Consider the following 16,009-nt stretch of genomic DNA (forward strand, 5'->3'; position numbering starts at 1 on the left):
TATGTAATGTAAAAAAAACAACAACAACAGCTTTTATCAGGCTTTTGCCATCACTTGAGCATGTGAGTGTGCATGAATTTAAACATTTATTTCAAAACTAATGTTCCATTTATTTATATGAATCTATGCACAAGTAAAATGAGAAATTCTTCTGTAATTTTCTTTTCAGTGCTGTGAAGCAATTTAATCAGATCTGTGGAGGTGAGCATCAAGTTTAGCACTGTCTATGAGGCCTGAACTTGGGTTAAGCTGGACTGACCTATGCTCATTGAAGGCGCTAATCTCTCGCACAGTGATATCACTGTCCAGGACACCCAGCAGGACGCCAACCTGCCTGATGAGCATATCCTTCTGTCTGCGGGACACCTGAGCCACAGCAACTTCCAGGATCAGCTCCACCAAGTCTCGCTCATAAACATCTGAGGAACAACAAGAGAATAATATCATTTAATATATATTATTTATTTAATATTGGCTCCTTTAGCTTTAGAAAAGCTAGTCAAAATACCAAAATTTCAGTAGCTGATAGCAATGCCAGTGAAATACCACAATTCCATACCACAGTCAAAACAGATATACTATTGAACATACTCTTTTATTGAAAAAAGTTAAATATTAAATAATTATTACATCAAGTATTAATCAATAAAAAGTGGCTGCTTGAAGTTTTTCCAAGAAAGTTATCAAGACAAGTAAATAATCAGTAATATAAATTGAAACAAAGCAACAGAACAAAGACAAAAATGTACATTTAAGTAAACATTGAAATTCTTTAGGTATCTAATAGTTATGGGCAGAGCCCCACCAAAATATTAATCCAAAACAGACCTCTACATAAACGGAATTAATAATAAATTATAAATGTGTTCAGCATTCTGCAACAAATATTTTTCGGATTTTCTAGACTATTTTAAGTCGTAAAGTAAGCTGGATATATTAAAATCCAGTGCATGGCTTCGGCAGACATGTATACATGATACTAAGCGGGGCAGACAGTGCCTGAGACCTCCTGAGCTCAACAGCGGCCCATATTTTTGCAACATAAATCTGTGGTGAAGAAAGGAACTGCAAGCGCGCTCTAACTGAGAGCCATTGGGGCAGATTTGAGACTGCCCTGCTTATTTTCACGTTACCTTACGTGAACCTCACACCAGATAGTCCAGACCAAGACGATATCAATCCGCTTCAGCTATGTGTCTGCATCAGGTCAGTAACTAGTTGGCATGTCTGTTTTTTTTATGTGGCGTAGTGTATCAAATTAATAAAGTATAAATATTTGTAAATGTGCTCACATGAAAAGCCTTTATGGTTCTGCTGTGTTTGTTTTACAATTGTTCTGAGAATAGACATATGGTTGTAAAATTTTGTAACATTCTAAATCAACATTTGGAGGTGATAAATACTATATTAAGGCAATTATAATACAGCATTTTATGCGTGTACTTCGAGTCTGTCAATCAACATTAGCGCGCCACCCACTGGATAATGCAAACAAGGACATTAGATCTCTGCCAAAATTTTGTGTGCATGTGTTCAGCGATTAGAATATAAAGCTTACAAAGTGTTTTTCATATATTAGCGCTAAGACCCAGAATTTGCCCCACCTAAATTTACGGTCAGGAGCCGCTACTGGATATGTCTGATTCATAAACAAATCGACTGTTGCAGTCAGTTCTTTTGAATGAATCATTTGAATGAATCCTTCTGACCAGTTCTTGGATTAACAGCTCACTGAATGTTTGAACCGAGTCTTTTTTTATGTATTTTTTGACTGAACTCGACCACATGAAAGGACAACACTGTTATGAATAAAAACCTGATAAAATAATATATATATATATACAGTGGGTACGGAAAGTATTCAGACCCCCTTAAATTGTTCACTCTTTGTTATATTGCAGCCATTTGCTAAAATCATTTAAGTTAATTTTTTTCCCTCATTAATGTACACACAGCACCCCATATTGACTGACAAACACAGATACTTTCCGTACCCACTGTATATATATATATATATATATATATAAACAATATATGACAAAATAGAGCTTTATGATAAAGTTTTTAAGCATGAAATATGCCATGAACGTATGATATGTGACACTGGACCACAGAACCAGTCATAAGGGTACATTTTTCGAAATAGAGATTTATACATCATCTGAAAGCTGAATAAATAAGCTTTCCAATTTACAAAATATCTTCATGGAACATGATCTTTACTTAATATCCTAATGATTTTTGGCATAAAAGAAAAATCAATAATATTGACACATACAATGTATTTTTGGCTATTGCTACAAATATACCCCAGCGACTTAAGACTGGTTTTGTGGTCCAGGGTCACATATAATACATCAACACTGTAAAGTACCAGTACTTTACACATCACAAGCTTTAGCAGCATACTGGAATATGTTAATGCAACGTTATTAAAAATACTCATTTTATGTGATTATCTTTTACAAGCATACTGACCTGGTCGAACCTCTACAGTGCCTCTGTCAGTATTGGTCTTTCCCTTACTGTCAGTTACAGTCAGGGTGAAAGTGTACTTCCCTTCCACCAGATTACCAAGAAAAAGCACTGCCTGGTGGTCAGAGTTATTCAGGACATCCTGGAAGATAAAAAAACAGGTCACATTTCAATAGCGTCCCAATCACTGTGGTCCTGGTGTATGACTCCTCATTCAGGTGGAGTTACCATACCTTTAGGGAACAAACTCAAAGAAACTGCACCAAATTAACTGGTCTCACTTGTTCTGTCACTACACAGTATTGAACAAACAGCGTGACTGTTTGAATATTCAACAGAGTCATGAATGTCATTTGAATGCATGGAGCACAGCCAGTAAAAAATTACGCTCTACTGAACAGCACTGACCCCTGAAGCCGGGCTGCTGTCTTCACGGGTCCAGAGGTAGCTGATGCTACCCTTATCATCTGATGATCGAGAACCATCCAGAAATGCTGTACGGATGGGAAGAGTGATCGGAGGACTGGACAGCACTTTGGCAACTGGTGGCTGATCATCCTCTGATTTGAAAAAAGCAAAAAATTAAATTATTTCTACTATTACAAACAGACAACCACAGAAGAGGTTGACTGTGGACTTGCCCTCATAAACTGCATGAAGACTTCTAACAAAGTCTACTAACACCCACATAAAACCCTCCTGGATTTAATTAAGTACACACACCTTCTCTGACAATGACAGAGACTGTGTCAGAATTATCCAGCTTCCTTTCATCTGTCACTGTCAATGTGAAAATGTACTCGCCCTCCTGCAGACCTGTCACCACGGCAACTGCAGTGTCTGCATTATCAATTTTCACCCCTTCTGGGCCCCTGTAAAACCATCAAAAAATAAAACCATGAGTCTACAGTTAAATTAATTACATTACTAATGTAGACAATTAATACAAAAAGTAAGGCTGTCAATCAATTAAAAAATAATTAAATTATTTATATATACAGATTCATTAAAATAATTTAAAAAATAATTTCATATTATTTGCTAAAAATGCTCCCAAATAAAGATAAAGACATTACACTATTGTGGCTAATTAATACTGTAGTCCTTGAATAGACAAAATAGAGAAATATAAGTTTGGGGTTGGTTAGATTTATTTTTAATGTTTTAGAAAGACTCTTTTGCTCACCAAGACTAAAATTATTTGATTAAAAATACAGTAAAATCAGCAATATTGTGAAATATTATTACAATTTAAAATGAAAAAAAGTTCAGCAGTCATAACTTCAGTCTTCAGTGTCACATGATCCTTCAGAAATCATTCTAATATGCTGATATTGTGCTCAAGAAACATTTTGTTTATTATTTTCAATGTTGAAAACAGTTGTGCTGCTCAATATTTTTGTGGAAAGTAAACTGTGATACATTATTTTCAGGATTATTTGATCGATTCAAACTTCAAAAGAACAGCATTTATTTGAAATAGAAATTGTTTGTAACATTAATGTCACTTTTGATCAATTTAATGCATCCTTGCAGAATAAGCGTATTAATGTTTGTTTGTTTTTTAATCTTACTCAACCCAAAAGAATGGTACTGTATGTTCAAAGTATGAATTATACTAAATTAATGTGTTAAATAAATTCAGTCCCAAAAACTGGATTTGTACATTCAAGAAGTTCAAGTATTATAAATATACACAACAAAGATATATGCAGGGAGAGTGTGCATGTGTAACTGACTTGGTCTTTGTCCAGTGGTACGTGGCAATTTTTTGGTCATCGCTGCTCTTGCTGCCGTCCAGCGTGGTACGATCAACAGGCAGCGTCAGCTCCTTGTCTGGACCAGCATCCGCTACAGGTGGCTTGTTATTTTCTGGAGGGATTTTGCATACAGTGTGCTCAAGAACAAATAGCAGCTTCAAAAATAGATATACAAGTTAAATATGAATCCGAGAGCTAAAAAGATACCTGGCTGGACAATGACAGTGACCTGAGCCGTGTCTTGCTGGCCAGATGAGTCAGTGACGGTTAGCTGAAAGGTGTAGTCACCCTCCTGCATGGCAGACAGCTGCAGAATGGGCGTCCTCACACCCTATGGAGAACAAAACAAAGGTGTGCTCACTAATCCACTCGTTGGCAAACATAATAAACATAAATGCCATTCGAAATAGCATTGTGTTTCTCACATACCTGCATCTCCACCACCTTGCCTTTGCTTTCAGGGCTGAGTGACCATTCGTAGGACAGATTCTCATGGTCATCAGTGCTTTGGTTGCCATACAATGTGATATAGTTGCGTGGCAATGTGATCACTTGGTTGGGTCCAGCATTAGCTGTAGGCCTGTAGTCCGTGGCCTTGTTGACTAACAACATGGCTTGGGTTGAATTCTGAGCTCCATCTGAGTCAGTCACTGTAAGACTTTAGGAGGAAAAATAGATATAGCATAACAGCCTTTCCAAACACACTTGTGGGTCAAGTGTTATTTATATTTGAGAGTTTTTAAATAGTTTGCCTGAAGACAGACTGGTTTGCCAGGTTTTACAGTAGCTCTCTGATTACTGCCTAAGGTCTGAAGACTTCAGCAAAATGGTTACAGGGAAGCCCAAAGAAAAGATTACTAACAGGCCAAAATGTGAATGAAAAGATGGATAAGACCTACATACCTGAAGGCGTAGTTACCGGGAACCAGGTTGGCGAGAGTGAGAATAGCAGTGTCACCCGAGGCCTTTTCCTCTCTGAGCGGCCCCTTCACCTCCTCCCAATGCCACGACACCACTTTATCATCATCAGTACTCTCTACGAAACACAAGACATTTATGATCACAGATATTTCATTTGTTACACTTTGCCACCACAGAGAACTTTAAAGACTTTTTTGATATTTAAAGATTTTTCTGATATTCTGCGTGATAGAACTTACATTAAAACACTTAATTTGTGTGTTATTTTGATGTTCCCATTTTAAACAATGAAGCAGTCACTGCAAATTTTACAATTAACAAATTGTGAACATTTCTTTTTATTAATGGTGCAGCTCTAGGATAAACCTCTAATTTGCATTACAGAACTGTTGTACTGTCAATCTGATTTCTACAGCAACATGCATAACTTACACTACCGTTCAAACGTTTGTGGTCTGTAAGATAAAAAAAAAAAAACTAATACTTTTATTCATTCAGGATGCAGTAAATTGATCAAAAGTCACAGTAAAATGAACACAGTTTTTTTGAACATTCTATTTATCAAAAAATCCTGAAAAAATGTATCATTTGACACTAAAGAGTGAAGTAATGGCTGGTGAAAATGTAGCTTTGCAATGACAGGAATAAATTACATTAAAAAATATATTAAAATAGAAAAGAGTTATTATAAATTGTAAAAATATTTCACAACATTATTGTTTTTACTGTATTTTTGATCAAATCGTTGAGCATAAGAGACTTCTTTCAAAAACATTATAACATGCTATTAGAAGGATAAAACAACATTAAAATTGGTTTAATAAATTTGATACGCACGACTGCCATCAATCACAGTGGAGCTTGTAGGCAAGGAGATCTCCTGGTACTTTGGAGAAACCACAGCAACAGGTGGCTTATTTACTCGTGGCTCTATAGAAAGCAAGAAACACAGGACTTATACATATTTTATGTGACATTTATACGGGCTGCCCAAACAGTGTGCAAGTCTGAAAACTGAATCCAGTACAATTAGCAAGTACATCAATACTAAAGTTACCTGGTTTGACAGTAACGTTGACATATCCCTCCCCATGAGCACCGTCACCATCCACTACCACTTCAAACTCATAGAGGCCTACTGTCAGCTAAGGGAAACATTGTTCGGAATATTAGGAAAGTTTACAATATAAAAAGTCAAGCCTTTCAGACAATAAAAGAGTGAGAGACCCATCTTTATGTACCTTACTGAGCTTAAGCGTCTTGCTGTGTTTACCCTCCATTTCTCCACTGTAGTCTTTTGGATGTGTCCTCAAACGCCAGTCAAAGGCATAGTTAACCCCTAAAGGAATTAACAAAGAAATGAATACAAAGATCAAGGAGGAGGAACTAATTGCAATGGCTTATTTAGAACAGTACCTGAAGGGGGTGCTGGCACTACGAAAGCATTGAGCTCCACCTCATTGCGCGGTAAAGTGACCTCCACATTGTGGCCAGCAGACACGACCAGCTCTCGCACTGTTGCTTAAAACAAATGACATTACACAAGATTTTAATGCATCACGGATAAGTCTGCTTTGTAAAATAGACATTGATTTTTTCATTGACACGATTATAGAGAGCAGTATGATGTACTAGCTGGTGTTGTTGGTGGAGTCACGGAATGGGTGTCAGATGTGGACTGTGGTGACTGATTACTGTTGTTCAATGCTGAATGATCCACAGTGTCTGTATCCAGTGTTGAATTATGCTCAGCTGCCTGTTCGCCACTGTCACTGGTGGACTGGATGGTGGTCTCACTCGCTGTGGGTTTCACAGACAAGCCCTGTTCTATTTCCTGTGAGGGTGAATATATCAGTTAGGTCACAGTGATATGCTGCAAATCAAGTGGTAAGGTGTAAAATTATGCTTTAGGGCAGTGATACCAAAATTCTATACTATTTTTCTAAATAAATTAAAAATTAACATTCTTACATTTCAAAAAATATCCCCTTTTTTTTTAAATGCCACGAGTTAGCACAGCATTATAATGTACAGTATAAAAATGCATATTAATATTTGCTATTACATTGAACAGTGTTTTTAAATTATTTACTTTCATTATAATAAATTACAGGATTAATATAAATCTTTATTAAATAAAAATAATTAAACATTCAATTAAATATAAAATATTAAATAATTATTTTGTTTTTAAAAAATTAACTCAGTAGATAATAGCAATATATATACTCTGCAAATCAACGGTTAAAGTGCAAAATTGTATGCTTTATAACAGTGATATAAAATTCTATACTATTTTGTCTAAATAAATGAGAAAATTCCTCATTTTAAATGCCACAAGTCACCTCAACATTATTACGTACAGTAAAAATGCATATAAAAACATATTTAACAGTGTTATTTGTTTTTTATTTTCTATTAAATATTAAATTAAATAACATAAATATTAAATGAAATAAAATATGAATTATTTAAGCATTAGATGCTGACAATGGTCAAATGTAAATTTCTAAATGCCCAATATCTGACAGTATACTTTGTAAATCAACAGTTAAAGTGGAAGTTTTATGCTTTAGGCTAGTGGGTCTCATTTACTAACTCGGATAATCCAGATTCATCAACATTAGAATAAGGGTCATAACAAGCATACTCATCTTTCCAGTGAAAATCTAAAACATTTATTAGCATGCACTTATTAGTGAATGATACCCACTGCTAAAGTCCTTTGAGATCATATAATACAGCTTACATGCTCTGTTTCCCTGATTACTCTGATGTCCTCAGCATTTCGAGTTTTCCTGCGCATGCTCTTGTTCAGCTGCTGCAGAAGCCCTAGAGATTTTCTATATGGCTGAGGAAGCCACGTAATGGAGCAGCCCTCTTTTCGAGCACAGGCCAGTAACACACAGCGTCCACCAAGACTCCACACAGCACCGCAGGAGGGATTCATACAGCAGAATTCCCAGCACCGAGGCCCTCCCCCATCCACTGCCAGGGGCTGCCAGCCCAGACCAACGACGCTGCTCCAGTGAATACCCAGTACACCCCCCGTTACTGTGCATATGCTGGCCGAAACCCCTGAGACATACAAGGCAAAAACAAAGGTTAACAAGGGAGAAACAGACCTGAGAAAAAAAAAGGATTACTAAATATGGCAAAGCTATAGCAATAAAGTATCAGTGTTTTGGACTGTATACACGGGGATATCAGGATAACTGATAAATGGCTGATATACTACCCCATTTTTTCTAAATAAATGAATAAATCAACAAATAAATTATATTTATTATATTTTTTTATTAAAGTAAATAATGTAAATATTAAATGAAATAAAATATGAATTATTTTTGTTTAAAACTGAAACAAGCATTAGATGCTGACAATGGTCAAATGTAAATGTCTAAATGTAAAAATATAGGAAATAAGCATGCACAATTAAATATCCAATATCGGACAGTATACTTATGCAGAAAATCAACAGTTCTTATTTTGAAAAAAAAACTTGCTATGTGTACTATCTATCTATCTATATATATGTACATACATACAGTGCCCTCAACTAATATTGGCACCCTTGGTAAATTTGAGCAAAGGCAGCTGTGAAAATAAATCTGCATCATTTATCTTTTTGATTTTTCATTCAAAAAAGTCTAACCTTTCATTGAAGTAAAACAATTGAAAGTGGGGGGAAACTCACATTATGAAATATATGTTTTTCTCCAATGCATGTTGGCCACAATTATTGGCACCCCTAGAAATTCTTATGAGTAAAATATCTCTGAAGTATATTCCCATTCATACCTCCATTTTTTTAGCACAACAGGGTGACTAGGAGCATGAAATTATCCAGCCATGGACAATGTTCCACAGGAATATACTTATGAGGAACACAAAGGCCAAATTCCCTTAATCATCCATCATAAAGAGTAAAACCAAATAATGTAGTTCTGATGTGCAGAACAAAATTATTGAGCTTCACAAAATAGAAAGTGGCTGTAAGAAAATAGCTAAAGCATTGAAAATTCCCATTTCCACCATCAGGGCAATGATTAAGAAGTTCCAATCAGCTAAAGATGTTACAAATCTGCGTGGAAGAGGATGTGTGTCTATATCGTCCTAATGCACGGTGAGGAGGAGAGTTTGAGTGGCCAAAGACTCTCCAAGGATCACAGCTGGAGAATTGCAGAGATTAGTTGAGTCTTGGGGTCAGAAAGCCTAAAAACTGCCCATCCATCACCACATGTTGTTCAGGAGGGTTTCAAGAAAAATCCTCCTTGCTCATCCAAAAACAAACTCCAGCATATTCAGTTGTCAGACACGTTTGGAACTTCAAACGGGACTGGCTTCTATGTTTGATGCAAACAGGGATAAAAATGACCCCATGTCCACAGTTACATATACTGCTGGATCTTTAATGTTGTGTGCCTATTTTTCTGCCAGAGGTCCTGGACATCTTGTTCAGATACATGGTATCATGGATTCTATCAAATACCAACAGATAAAAATCTAAACCTGACTGCCTCTGCTTATAATGGGCCGTGGTTGGATCTTCCATCAGGAAAATGATCCAAAACAAACATCAAAATGTGTCACTGAGAACAAAATGAAGTTTCTGCCATGGCCGTCTCAGTTCCCTGACCTGAACCTGAGTGGGGTGAACTGAAGAGAAGCACCACCAACGTGAAGCTGGGAACCTGAAGGATCTGGAGAGATTTCTGTATGAAGGAATGTTCTCTGACCTCTTGTTATTAGAGAAGAAAAGTCAGAGCTGTTATTTTGGGAAAAGGTCATTTTCACAGCCACCTTTGCTCATATTTACCAAGGGTGCCAATATTAGTGGAGGGCACTGTATATTCCAAGATTTGCTATTGCATTTAGGTGTTAAGTTTTCAATAATTTTAATTATTTAGTATTAAATTAATTAATTCATACTGATTACTATTATTAAGTTCAATAAAATAATTAAATGTATAATAAACACAATATTAAATAATTATTTGTTTAATAAATAATTTATATTAACTGAGCATAAGGTAAGGGCAAATATATTCTACATTCTAAAATAGGGCAAATGAGCATGAACAATTAAATATCCAATATCAGATGATATGTATCCAATATTGACAGATATAAAAAAATAAAATAAAAAAAAACTGTATTGTCTGATAATGGATAAACATCTGATATTAAAACTCTATACTATTTTGTCTAAATAAATGCTGAATAAATAAATCAAATCCCTTGTTTTAAATGTCACAAGTGACTTTAGTCGCAACAACAATATAATGTAACATAAAAAATGCATTTTCATTATACATATTAAATTCAAATTTAATATTAAATAAAAAATGTATTATTACAATAAAATAAATATTAAAATAAATTAAATCTTTTAATTTAAATCTAAAATATTGGCTAATATATTTGAAATATATTCTATTATTGTATTATATAATATACAATTAATATGGTATGGAAATGGCTATCAAATGGACAGATTTCCCACATAAGCTCAACTGTGGAGCTCAGAACAATAGGCTATTGACAACTCATGCATGTAGACTCACATCTAGCCCTGAAACAGTGGGAAATAATGCCTGTCCATGCTACCACAAGACAAGGCTGTTTATCATACAGGTCACTAACACATTGCACTTGTCAGCTCTGACAAGTTCCAGGAAGTCAGAGTCCAGTTAGACATCCACCCCCTTCCCCAATCCCTTCAAAGACACTAGTTTTGTCTATAAAGTCTGCAACCATGTCAACAGAGGGTTGCTTATTATGGGCTAGCAAATGAAATTCGTACTGCAAGACACAGCCCCACCCGTGCACTTTTTCTTTGGGGTGGGGGACTATGGGCCTGTTGTGCAATTTCCCCCCTTCTGTGAAAAGGAACACAGAGTGTCCATTATGCTTCCCTTCAAATCAGTGCCATAACTCATGACCGCAACAAGTCACAAATATATACTCATACATGCAAATAATGGTCCCAACAGTTGACTATTTGTCCAACATCCAACTAGCTGATTAATGATGCCGACAAGTGTTTTTTAGTTTTTATATTTTTAGCTGTGTTGTTTAATGTCGTTCTGTGCTGTTCGCACACATTTGTCTGCTTTCACCATTCTTCTGCCACTGATTTTGAAATATTTCATACAGAGATCACAGATCTCCAGGAAAAAAATCTACGCGACCTGCTTACCAGAGACTGAGCAGAGAAAACACAGACAGCCCAGGTACAGTGAGGTAAATCGGACGGGCCATTTCCACCTGTGCATCCTTTGCTCCACACTGGGCATCTTTCAACTAAGCGTGAGGACCTTGGAAAGAAAAAGACAAGTCACACAGCCAATTCACCTGACCTATGTTAAACAACAACCTAGACTACAACACACATTAGTTTGCTTTAAGTCAACTAAAAGTTGCTTAGAATGTTTGTCATACCTTTCCCTAAAAACGATACAGAAATCCCAGCGATACAGGGAGGCAAATGATGCGAGATGTGAGCAGACAGATGAAAAGTCGTCCACACAAACACCGCCCAAAGCCACAGCCGCATGGCACCTCAGCGCTGTGTAAATACAGGGTATTTCTATTACAAACAACTCATATTAAGCAAATTGAAGTCTGTAAATCTTATCTCAGTTATGTTAACAAAATCAACGGCCTTTTATCTACTTAAGTGTCCTAATCTAATTCAAACATTTTTTTTAGTGATGCCACATTTAAAAAAAATACAAAAATAAATAAAATAATACAAATTAAAATAATTGAATATAAATAAATATAAATAAATATAATAAATAACCTAGGTTAAAAATAACATTCCCAAATATCAAACCTCAAAAAAGATCTTTCAAGATTACTCCACAAACAGTACAACATTTAGAGGAGAACTTCTCAAAATGACAAACAAACAATGGCTGGCATTATCAGGATGCAAAGGAATGAAAAAGATTACGATTCAAAAATGATGATTCTGTCATTTAATCACTGGCATATTGTTCCAAACCTGTATGACTTTCAATCTCCTGTGAAACACAAAAGGAGATGTTTGACAGAAATGACAGTTGCGGTCATTTTTTCATTTTCGTTATTATTTTACACATTATGAAAGCGAAAGATTACTTTAGCTGTCACTCTGCCTTTCTTTTCTTTTTCATAGAAGAAAGAAATTAACTATTCCGTTAACACGTTAGACATTTTTCTACATGAACCTCTGCCGTTTATTCATTTCAAAATAATACCAAGAGAGTTACCAGAGCACCCTGGTTTTGATGTTATGATGGACAGACAAGTCTGTCAGCCAAATTATAGTTCAACGCGTCGCGACCGTGATGTGAACAGTACATGACAGTCGAAGCTGACGCGTCGCATTTAAGACGGGTTTGTGAACAAGACAAGGAAGCGAGCAGGTGTAAAGATCCGGGCTGGCAAACTGTCATCACAGGCCAACACAAATACAGTACAACGCACTGGGTAAACGGATTCACAAACCCTCCGGGGTTTATTTACTTTCCGTAGGAGCGCACGCTGAGTTAACTGTCATTTAACTGAGCGACCGGGAAATTAAAGATGTCGATGAACAGTTAATCATTTAAAGGATGACATTAATCACATTCGGTGTTTAAATTAAACCTAAAATTGGCATGTCAGTTCAGAATCTAAATGCGATTTACACTATTACACCTGCAAGTTGGAAACGCTCACCCTGTGCACAGCTGCGTACTGCATTAGTAACCCCAAAAATGTCACATTTCGTCGATATGGTTTATTTTGCTGATTTTCATGCATGATTGGTTGAAGCTCGCGCACATAAGGCAGTTTTGGTGATTACCGGTGGACAACCCATGGACAGGTTGCTAACAGCTGTTTAGTCTTGGTTACTGGATATGAAATAACTCACGAATGAGCGAACATCATCGCGCGACTCTGTATATTTATCGATGTGTTGCGCTCAGTAACCAGCGTAAAATAATGTCACTCACCTGCTCACTGTCAGTCAGATTTCTGTAGCGCAAAATGACATTAGACACTTCCAGCAGCAGGACCTGTTTTCATCTCGATCTGGGTCATTAATCTCTCGCAATCACACCTTCCCACGGAAACAGACCAGAGCTCACAGCGAACCAGCGCATTACCGCCCCGCACACCGAGTTGTCATTTTGAAAATTAAGTGTTCGATCGCAAAATAGAACTGAAACTTTAATGATAATCATGACTATATTAAGTTATCAATAGAATTAGAGTTATAACAGAGTTGTAATAATACTATTCATTTTATAAAGCAATAAAGATGCCACTCACAAACATGGCCGAAAACATTCTCCGAAACGTCACTTCCGATTTTAATTTCCAAAAACATATGATTAACATAATATGAAATATAGGGTAGCATGTATTTCAATTAATTATCGATCGATCGTTTGAGAGAGAGAGAGAGAGAGAGAGAGAGAGAGAGAGAGAGAGAAGACAAAACAAAAACATAATATTGTGTTATAATCTAGAAAATGTATTAATCTGCAATGCCTAAAAAATACATTTAATTATTTCATTATTTAAATGTCAATTTAGGGTTAAGGTATGTAGCCTATTAAACCATTAATGTATACAAATTGACCTGTAAAAACTGCTTTTATTTGTATACGTTTTTCACGTAGAATTAATAGCTAGCTATAATTACTATAACTATAATTGTGGCTTCATTTTTATGAGACCAAAAATAAAATAAAATAAACTCTGAGCATAGGCAAAATGTGAGAACCTTAATTTATTTTATTTTATCTTATCTATATATGGTATGCAAATTGTTTATTTTTAATAATCATACTGTAGACATAATTTCACCACACCAGAGAGCGCTGTCTTTCTTATGTGCTGAGTTTTAGCTCTAGCTCTGAACAGTCTCATATGGAACACTACACCACACGGAAATTCTGACTGTGGCCTGTTTTCTCCCATCTGTCCCTGTCCCTGTTTAATGTAAATACCGGAGGGTAAAATGCAAGCTCATGTACATATATACAGTGATAGAGTAAAGGTTTTGGACTTTGGGCTGTGTGAAATTAGTTTTGTAGACAAAAAAAAATGGTATCTATGTATGACAAAAATACAATACAAAAACGTAATAACAACATTAATATCATTTTATAGGAATGAGCTGGAGAAGATAGCAAAGAAAAAGCAGTGCTCTCATGAACTGTCTGAGAGAACGCCAAGAGTGTAATCTAGGCAAAGGGTGGCTTTTTTAAAAAGTCAGATGGTTTTGATTCATTTACATTTTGCATGCTACATAATTCACATATTTCACTTTTGTTATTTCATAGTTTGAAGGATTTTATTGTTTTTCTAAAACAGTAATAATAAAAAGAATGAGTAGGTGTGCCCAAATAGAGTATTTGCATATAGTTCTTTCAAGCTATAGCTAAAACGGACATATCCTGGAAGTATAAACAGGAAGCATACAGAATGCTGCATGTCCCGAGGAAACATCTAGGGCAGTAGACAGGAATGAGTTGGAAAAGGGGTGGGGTTAAGGGTTATCAGTGATGTCATATCTGTCCATAAGGACAAAAAAAGATTGTCACTGTTTGCTTGCTTCAAAGGATTTACAGCCCTTTGGAAGAACTGATACAGCATCATCAAGGTCAAGGGTCAAAGCAGGGTCAGGGCTCTATATCAGTAACATCAAAACAGCCCTTAAACCATCTGTGTATTCAACAGTACAGGTTTCTCAAGTGAATTCATCTGTTTTACCACTTGAAGCCTAAATATCACTATGTCACTTGTGACATGATGACTTCAGATCAGGAATATGCCTTGTTCTTGTGCATGCTTTGCATTGGCCATGAACTGTTGCAGAAGGATATTTACATATGACTGTGAAAGGAACAGAGCAGGAGATTAAAAGCATGTCAGGCCACAAGGATGGGTACTCTATTTGAGCAGTGAATCTTACAATGACTTTGGGAAAGCAGGTTTTTCCTGATGACATTATTTTATTGTTACATAATAGTTCACCCCAAAATGAAAATTCTGTTTACTCATTTACTCACCCTGGTATTAAGAAAACTGTATCTGGAACTGAGGCAATGAGTAAAGATGGGAAATTGCAAATCAAGTACTTTCAGGACATCCTGGGCCAGCAAAGTGGCTGCCACTGAGACGAATGGGAATGCTATTGGATAGCTTTGTCAAGGTATCATACACCTTCTTTAGTTTACAGAGCCTAAGGCTGTCTCCAAGACAAGCTTGATTTCAGTCAAATCTGTCAGGTAGTATTTTATATACTTAATTCATATATTACTTTTAATAACCAGACTATATTCCCAGCTAGACTTGTGCCGGTATTCGGTAATGCGATATATCACGGTAATGAATATGCACGGTATTGTTATCGTGGGCACTTCTAAATACCGTGAATAATTATATATTACAAATTATTCAGAATTTTGAATGCATTTTAAGAATACTTTTCCCATCAACTGGTCAAAATGCCACTTTTTTTAAACTTAATTTCAATATCGTGATAATACCGTATACCGTAATAAAAGCATTAGCAATTAATCGCAACATGAAAATTTGATACCGGCATATCCCTATTCCCAGCTAAGTATGTTCTAAGAATGTTTTGATAATGTTCCCAGTAATTTATGGAAAAGTTATTTCTGAATGTTCTCAGAACTTTCAAAATGTCCAGTTTTTAAAAAAAAATGTAAAAGTTTTTTTTTTCTTTATATTAACTGTTGAAGCTAGTCCTATCAATCCATTTTGACTAATAGCAAAAAAATTTATCCTACCTTTTCCTAGCCATCTATGCGGTATAATCTTTGTTTAACTAGATTCAGAGTCTT

General features: G+C 35.8%; 1 protein-coding gene across 3 annotated transcripts in view; it reads right to left on the reverse strand.

Annotated features, from left to right (window-relative positions):
* Positions 1–13,379, reverse strand: part of LOC107742830 (dyslexia-associated protein KIAA0319-like protein) — a 16,272-nt gene extending 2,893 nt beyond the window's left edge. The window contains exons 1-17 of one of the 3 annotated variants that reach the window (XM_016555888.1): positions 13,145–13,379; positions 11,601–11,727; positions 11,359–11,476; positions 7,906–8,234; positions 6,852–6,990; positions 6,573–6,677; positions 6,398–6,495; positions 6,214–6,301; positions 5,994–6,086; positions 5,139–5,271; positions 4,665–4,893; positions 4,443–4,566; positions 4,215–4,347; positions 3,199–3,347; positions 2,884–3,035; positions 2,479–2,617; positions 260–419 (exon numbers count right to left, since the gene is read on the reverse strand). In XM_016555888.1, coding sequence (XP_016411374.1) covers positions 260–419; positions 2,479–2,617; positions 2,884–3,035; positions 3,199–3,347; positions 4,215–4,347; positions 4,443–4,566; positions 4,665–4,893; positions 5,139–5,271; positions 5,994–6,086; positions 6,214–6,301; positions 6,398–6,495; positions 6,573–6,677; positions 6,852–6,990; positions 7,906–8,234; positions 11,359–11,455 — 2,168 coding nt within the window. In that variant the 5' untranslated portion in view covers positions 11,456–11,476; positions 11,601–11,727; positions 13,145–13,379. Of the gene's footprint in view, positions 1–259; positions 420–2,478; positions 2,618–2,883; positions 3,036–3,198; positions 3,348–4,214; positions 4,348–4,442; positions 4,567–4,664; positions 4,894–5,138; positions 5,272–5,993; positions 6,087–6,213; positions 6,302–6,397; positions 6,496–6,572; positions 6,678–6,788; positions 6,991–7,905; positions 8,235–11,358; positions 11,477–11,600; positions 11,728–13,144 lie in introns of all 3 variants that reach the window. The other 2 variants (XM_016555887.1, XM_016555886.1) reach the window with 2 other exon arrangements.
* Positions 13,380–16,009: the final 2,630 nt, after the last annotated feature.

This window comes from Sinocyclocheilus rhinocerous, unplaced genomic scaffold (assembly GCF_001515625.1).
Source record: "Sinocyclocheilus rhinocerous isolate Xijiao unplaced genomic scaffold, SAMN03320098_v1.1 scaffold1338, whole genome shotgun sequence".
Taxonomy (NCBI): domain Eukaryota; kingdom Metazoa; phylum Chordata; class Actinopteri; order Cypriniformes; family Cyprinidae; genus Sinocyclocheilus; species Sinocyclocheilus rhinocerous.